The 8,006-nt window shown below is 38.7% G+C and overlaps 1 protein-coding gene across 1 annotated transcript; it reads right to left on the bottom strand.

Moving 5' to 3' along the window:
- Window positions 1-487: 487 nt before the first annotated feature.
- LOC126764442 (uncharacterized) lies at window positions 488-2,317 on the bottom strand. Its single transcript, XM_050482130.1, has 3 exons — window positions 1,451-2,317; window positions 1,197-1,374; window positions 488-1,139 (listed from the first exon to the last, which is right to left on the bottom strand). Coding segments are annotated over exons 1-3 (795 nt in total). The 5' UTR covers window positions 1,453-2,317; the 3' UTR covers window positions 488-524.
- Window positions 2,318-8,006: the final 5,689 nt, after the last annotated feature.

The raw sequence follows: 8,006 nt of genomic DNA, 5'->3' as shown, positions 1-8,006 counted from the left end.
ATTTGCATATTTTATAAAGTCGAAATTTCTCCTGAAGAATTTCCTACTGAGGAAAACGACAGTCATGGTGGAGTCATTGAAGTTGAATCTGATAACGACTCGGAGGCAGCAGCAATTAGAAATTGTATATTAAGAACGTTTTAGATATAATTAAAAAAAATAAATTAGAAGTTTATTTATTCAAAATATTTATTATGGAATTCATTGTTCATGTTTATCTACGTAATAAAAATTACTCTTTGACAAAAAATATCACATAATTCATTTACCTTTTGTACTTAGAAGTACATACAGTCTTAACATACTAATAAAAACCGAAAAATATCACAGAATTCATTTACCTATTCTACTTAGAAGTATATACAGTCTTAAAATACTAATAGAAACCGAAAAATATCACATAATTCATTTACCTATTCTACTTAGAAGTATATACAATCTTGAAATAGCAATATAAAAACAAAAAATATTTATTCAGTCTCTTTAAGGCACTTAAACTTAGGTCTAAATATAAAAGATAAGAATTATTTAAAGATTTTTTTAAGCTCTAGAATTGCAAGTTTTAACTGCAGTTTTGATCCGCGATCTTGCTGGCTTTTTAAGACTTCTTCTTTGTAAACCCGCAGTTTTTCCCTTTTCAGCTGTAGCATTACCTCTGTTGCATTTTTATCCAGTTCATACTGTTTCTTTTGGTATTCCACTTTTTCTTCAGCACATTTTCGTATGTCCCCTAAAGTGGAGACCATTTCTTCGTAGTACTGTTTCTTGGCATTTGTCTGGGAGTCCAGTAACCTCAGCCTCTCTGCCTTGTTGCATTTTTTAATTGGCCGCTTTTTGCGTGCTGGAAGCTCGTGAGCCTCAGAATAAAACTCCACTTCACTTTTTTCAGAGTTTTCAGCCTGAGGATGTGGGGTGGGATTTGGTGGAGCTGAAAGTTGTGGTTCAACATCGCCACTTATATCCAGACCAAATTCGGCTCCCGGCGGGTTTATGCAGGCATCAAACTCCAGTAAGCCAATAATACTCTCTTCAGTATTAGAAAATCCCAGCAACCTGTTAGTACCTCCGCCTGTTGCTCTGTACTCCGCTTTGTTTTGCGACAGTTTTTTCTTTGTCTTTGACTTCATATCAACCCATACCTAAAATGTCCAAATAAAAATGTATTTCCACAAAAAACACAGAACAACTTTATGAACCTTCATCCACTTTGCCGCTGGTCTAGTTGGTGGACCCAAACAGTTTAGCCCCAAAGCAAATCCCTCCCACTTTGTTGCCGCCTGAACTTTGGTGCAAATCCCTCTTGCAAATTGTGGATTTTCTTCCATTAAAGCTACCAGTTTTTCCAATTGCTGTTTAGTGCTCACGACTTTCGACCTGCATAAAATTAACAAAAATAGTATAAATTAATTATTTGTTACCATAAAGCAATAAATAAACGCAAAAAACCTACATTTTCACAAATTTCCATTCAATACGCTACGCTGTCGATAGGTAAATTTTGTTCGACAGCCATTTCGATGCTCAACGAAAATTTCGACAGGGTTGCATAGCTCATGATAGAATTTGACATTCGATTTTCGATAGCCAGCGAATAGCGAAGATCGAATGGAACTCATAATAGGGGCCATATAGTTGTCTTTTATTCGAAAATATCGGTCAATGTCTGAAGTATATAGTTGAAATGCAGGGATAGTGCTTCTTTGACAATGGTATGACTGTAGGTCAAAAATACTTTCTTAAGACCCCGTATACCTAATATAAAGATTTTCGAACTTCCAGGTTATTTTGTACCCATATATCCGCCAATATATCAGTTATACTCGTACCAATGAAAATTAGGAAGCGTATTATACTCACAACTGTGTATCTGTTTTCCTAAAATAGATAAATTAGAGCTGAAGCTTCACTTACCTACCAAACTCAAAATTGCTTGGATTTCGATCCCCAGGTTGACGTTTTACACCATAAAGTATTTCCCTGGCTTTGATTCTTGTGAGTTGCAAGAGTATAAAATGTTCGGTTGCACCCGAACTTGGCACTTCCTTAGCTGTTTTCTGTTTGTATTTGTTAAGGTTAAATTTTAAAAATAAATAGTATAACTGTTAATAATATACTATTTAATACTGTACGCTCCAGCTGACACTCTCCCAAGTAAGATATTCAAATTTATTTACCAACTTGTATAGGCTGTGAAGGTAAATTATAGAAAAGGTCCACCTACGGACAAGTGAACTGCCTAAAGCTAGAAAAATGCGATGGGCGTGTTTCACCACAGCTAACTCAGAGCGAGAAATTTTAACAGTGGCGCGTGAACAGAGCTGAGCATTGAATGAAAAATATGCTCAGAAATATACATTTTTATTACAGACTTATGTTACGTTTTTATACCTTTACATGCAATTATATAATTTTATATGATTATCATTTTGCGTAATTTTATGAATGCAAGTCAAACTGATGATATTCCAATTAAATTATGCTATTTTCAAAAGAATATTTAATGTGTGAATAAGCGCTATTTTTTAAATATTTCTTATGTTTGGTAATATAATATAATTTCATATACGAATATGTTTTCATATATGCTTTATATGTATGTATATGACATACTATACTATCATAATACCCTAAAAAACTTCATATTTTACAACAATAATATTGTATGTAGATCATATTTCATCAATAAAATTTTCATACTTATCTATCAGCACATACATAAGTACATACATATGTAAGTACAATTGAAATTCCAATCAAGATCCCTGCCAGCCAAGAGTGGTTAAAAAACTAGTGAAACAATAGGTTTAGATACCCTCAAAAGTAGTGGTTAGCTCGCCATAGGCCGCGTGAAGGTTCTAACCACTTTTCAACTCGCGCGTACGTATACATGTGATCATAAATCTCTGTTGCGCTCATCTAGCAGTGTCATATAAAAAAGTATATTTGTCCTGCTCTAATATCCCCACTCGACAGCTGGTGAAGGGTTGCATTTTCTCTTTCCTAATTTCAAATATTTTTAAAATTTTAAACATTTTAAAATTAATTTTTTTATTTTTCTTTATTAATAAATATTTTTTACAGTATTACAAATATGTACATATGTTCAATAAAAAACTTATTAATATCTGAAAATAAAGATAAATTACATAAAATGATAATAATGCCTGAAAGAAAAGAATCGTTGTATAAAAATGGTAATAATATCTGAAAGAAAAGATTAATATTATCTGAAAAAACAACAAAATTTATTAAATAAAAATAGAATTGACTCTGAAAGAAAGATTATTTACATAAATATCATAATAATATCTGAAGGAAAATAATAATATTATCTGATTATTTAAAATATAAAACAAACAATTGTCTTCACATATTATACTGGATTGTGCAAGCCGCCTTAAACGCATAAAATACATACTTATGTACATATGTAATTATTTTTGCGTAATATATTGGACTGCGCAAACGAATTTCAAACAATACACACTTATTTTCACATACTTAGCAATTTATATTTGCTGCTGCTATTTCCAATTCTGTTCTCCTGATTTCCAATACTATAAAACCAAATGAAGTAATTATTTGCAAATTATTAAAAAAAAAGACATAAAATTCATTCACTTACCTTTTTGTTGAACGAGCACGAATGACATGCGTCTTTCAATTGTTTTTTTATTATCCTTTTTGGGATTTTCTTTTGGCACTATTGTCAATTATGTTTTCTCCTTCGCACTCATTCAAATAAATCAAGAAATGAAAGAAACTGTATTTCATCGCATTTAGGTAAACAGAAAATGACCCGAAAATGTGCGTTGGTGTTAGTGCATAGCGTAAAAATGCATAGTTGTATTGAAATGTTTGAGAAAAGTGGTTAGCCATGGCTGGCAGGGATCGTTTATCTAATGTGCGCGCACTGCTCAATATGAAAATTTTTTTGTTTTGTTTCCGAAGGGGGAATCTTCTAAAGATACTACCAGGGTGAGACTGGTAGCATGCACGATTCATATTGTCCGCTAGAATACACCTCTTTCGGGACCACGCCCAGACAGTAATAAATAACTATGCTGGACTTGCCTACGTACTAAACCCTTAACTCCGGCTGCTGTAGCTTGTATTCGGACCTGGGCGACCGCCGTTAAGCACTACTTCGCAGGACCAAGCTGAGCGATAACTGCCTCTTCACGACCTAACCCTCGTATTATTCATGTGGTTTTTCTTCACTGCCTTTCTTTCGTTCTGAGTTCTAGGAGCGCAATTGCGGCCCACTCTTTTATTTTCGCCCACACATGCTGTGATCGCAACATGTGACTCACTATGTTGTCGGGCGTTATCCTTTCATTTGTCAGCTTTTCTATGGTGTCTCTCTCTACTACATACCTCGAGCAGGAGAAAAGGACGTGCTCTGCGTTTTCCGCGGCATCTTCGCAGAAATTTGGTCAAATTTGTGTAGGTATTCCCTGAAACAGCCAGGCCCGATAAGAACTGCGTTAAGTAGAAATCTGTCTCCAGGCTGATACATTCTTAATTAAACTATGGGTCCATCTTGCTTTATCTGCCGCATCCCATTGCTTTTTCCACTCATCGAGACTTGTATTCCTCTCGTTTTTGCGCTCGTCGACCGTTAGGCGCCTATTCGTTGCTTTTGTTTTACGGTAGACTCTACAGATATGATAGCACTCGCGTCGTGCGATACCATTCTCGACGCACAGGCAACTCTCAGGGCACATAACCTGGATACAGCCTTTGTCATATTGACACAAGTTTTTTGACGCAGGGATGTCCCCCTTATGGAAGCTGCGTACATAAGCATTGACTGGCTAACTTTGGTCAACAGAGCTCTCCTACTTTGACTTGGCCACCAATGTTTGCCATGATCCTCGACAGGGCCGCAGTCACTTTAGCCGCCTTACCACAGGCCTTTTCAAATTGGTTTAACCCAGGAGACTCTTCTTCTAGGTGGCGTTCTAGAAGTATGCAAATCAGTCTTTCCAGTATTTTGGCCATCGTGTCGATTGTGCAAAGTGGGCGATACGCACTCGGCTCTCCCGCCGGTTTGTTTGGCTTTTGAAGAAGAACCAGCCGCTCTTTCTTCCATACTTTCGTGAAAACTCCATTATTCAGACATCGTGTGTAGAGTTCGGCGAATCCTCTCTTGCTATGGCTGATGGCAATTTTCAGTGCCTTGTTCGGGATGCCATCAAGTCCTGGAGCCTTTGCGTTGCCAAATCTCTCCGCCACTTCCATTACCTCCTTCTAGTCTACAATTGGAGATTCCATCATGGTTGGTATCGTTCTACTTGATTGTGGTTCTTGCGTTGGGAAAAGCGTTTTCACCACCTTTTCTAGGAGGGCCGGACAGGTTGGTGCTTGAATTTTACCCCCTCTGATTTTCGCCATCACTATTTTATACGCGTCACCCCACGGATTCTCGTCTACCTTTTCACATAGTTCCTTATAACTCGAAGACTTACTTCTTTTGATAGTCTTCTTGAGTTCTTTACGTTTTCTTTTGAAACTTTCTCGAAATCTTGTATGGTGTGGCATACCTTGGCTCCTTTGACAGAGGCGTCTAGCTTCATGGCATTCGCTTCTCAATGTGCTGATCTCCTCGTTCCACCAGTATGCGGGCCTTTGGGTTTATGTTATGCCTTTTCTTACACATAGCAGCATCACAGGCTTTACTTATGTGCTTCACCAGTTTTTCAGCCTGTCGGTCAACGTTGATCGCACCATCTAGGTTCCCCTCCAACATAAGTTTGAAAGTTTCTTCATCGAACGTTTCCATCTTCCATCCTTTTTGCCGCAATTTTTTTACGCTGGATCGAGTTTGTGTTTATTTGCGGATTTCCAGCACGATGGCCAGGTTATCACTATGTGTGTAAAAGTCGCACACCTTCCAGTTTGCAGATCGAACCAGCGTGCTACTGGCGAATGTGATGTCTATTATTGATCCAAGTCCATTCTCTTGAAAAGTATTTCTACCGCCTGTATTGAGCAGCACGGCGTCTAACACAGAAAACGCTTTGAGTAGAGCGTATGTATGTGCAGCTACTGCCCCATTCAATTGCCCATGCGTTGAAATCGCCAGCTATCACGTTTGGCGTGATAGTGAGGGCGTCTCGGACTAGTTCATCGATAATTATTTCGTAGTCTCCTTGGAACACACTCGGGGGAATATAGCAGATGTAGAAATAAATGCCACCTAACTTCGCTCGTGTATAGTAAAATCTTCCCAGGAGCGGCTTATCTTAGAAGCCGTTGCCCCCACAGGCCCATATGGCAGCTTTGTTTTCCTTGTCGGAGATCCACGTGCCAGCCTTTATGTTTTTATATTGCTCACACACTATCGCCACATCTATCTTTTCTTCGAATATTGTTTGTTTCCGCAGCTCTTGAGCCGCTTCACAGTGGTTTAGGTTGATTTGGACAACTCTCACTTTGTCTTTTTACACGCCGCTTGATATAGAGGACACTTCCAACTTCCGATCCGGTGTCCAGTCTCCTTTTTCCCGCTGCTTTTGCATGCTGCACACGATGGGATTTTATCACATTCCTTTGCGAAATGTCCCTTTTCACCACATTTAGCACAACATGTGCTTCGATCTTCCTCACTCGTAGATTCCCTCGCCAAATGGCCGTATTCGAGGCACCTGAAACACCTTCTGAGGTTAGGCTTTTCCCTTATTCTGCAGACCACGCAACCAATCTTGAGCTTATGAGCGTCAAGCAGCCGTTTTGAGTCCGTTGCGGGAAGGCTGATGACTGACGTCTGCGTGCCCGAGTTAAGGAACGTATTCCATATAATAGTAACAAACATTAAAACAACCTTTTGTTTCAGTAAACAGAATGCATGAAAACAACTGCGAGTTCGAACAATTGAAATGCACTATCACTACAACAAACAATCCTAAACAAACAAGTATCAAAACAACATTGAGTTTAAATATATTATATATTATATTTCACTTGTCGTGCGTGAATCTATCACAGGCTGATGTAGATTTCTTGGTGAAATCTAAAAATGCATTTTATTGTAAAGCCTGCGCGGTAGTTCGGAGAAATTCCATTCGCTCGCCGCCTGCGTCGCCATCAGTGCGCGAAGTTCAATGCACTTATAATTTAAGTTCGCAACAACAAAATTCTGAACAACCGAATAGTGAAATAGCTGAACCTTTGTTGGAGCATAACAATCATAACAAAGAAAATGTAGTGCTTAATTCTCTTTTACGGGAAGTAAGTTCACTGAGAAGTGAACAAACGAAGGCGCTCGCGTTAATACAGCAATTATGTGATGATCGTAAATCGTTAATCGCTATGCTTAACGAACTCAAATCAGAGATCTGCACTGTGCATAAGAAATTGTACGACAATGTCAATTTCTCTGCTGCCAACCCCACTCTCACTGCTGCGACTGCTGTTGTTACCAGTGACTCCACAATCGCTGCTCCGTCTAACACCACTGTTCCTGCTGATAACGTGTGTGAGAACTATCTCGCTCCCGCTACACTGAAGGTACTCTCTGCAGCTTCAACTACTGCAAACTCTATCTCTACTTCTACGACTATTGCGAGTACAAATGCTCCGTCGCCGAAATTTGTTGTTTCTGCTCCCACTGATTGTGTGAGTATGGATTATCTTGCTCCCGCTACTTCGAAAGCACTCTCGGCTGCTCCGTCTGCTGCTTGCTCCGCTCGCTCTATTGCTGCTGTTAATAATAATGTCAATACATATGCTGACGCTGTTGGTAGGAACACCAACACTCACTCGAAAGTCAATAACAATCCAACAGCTGCTGCTAAACCAGCTCGCCAACCTGTCGCTGTCAATGCTGCTCACTCTGTCGCCGTTGATTCTGTAAACAACTCTTCTACTTCAATTCCTGCTAACAGAAATTTGAAGTTAAAAGTGAGTACCAGGAACAAAAAGTCCCCAGCCACTTCAACTGTTGTTGGTGTTAATGCCAATGTTGATCTCGATGTCGTCATACCCAAGAAATGGATTCACTT

This window comes from Bactrocera neohumeralis, unplaced genomic scaffold (genome assembly GCF_024586455.1).
Source record: "Bactrocera neohumeralis isolate Rockhampton unplaced genomic scaffold, APGP_CSIRO_Bneo_wtdbg2-racon-allhic-juicebox.fasta_v2 cluster09, whole genome shotgun sequence".
In the NCBI taxonomy this organism is placed as follows: domain Eukaryota; kingdom Metazoa; phylum Arthropoda; class Insecta; order Diptera; family Tephritidae; genus Bactrocera; species Bactrocera neohumeralis.
Note: the sequence above shows the minus strand (reverse complement) of the source record. Positions and strands in the feature narration are given on the sequence as shown.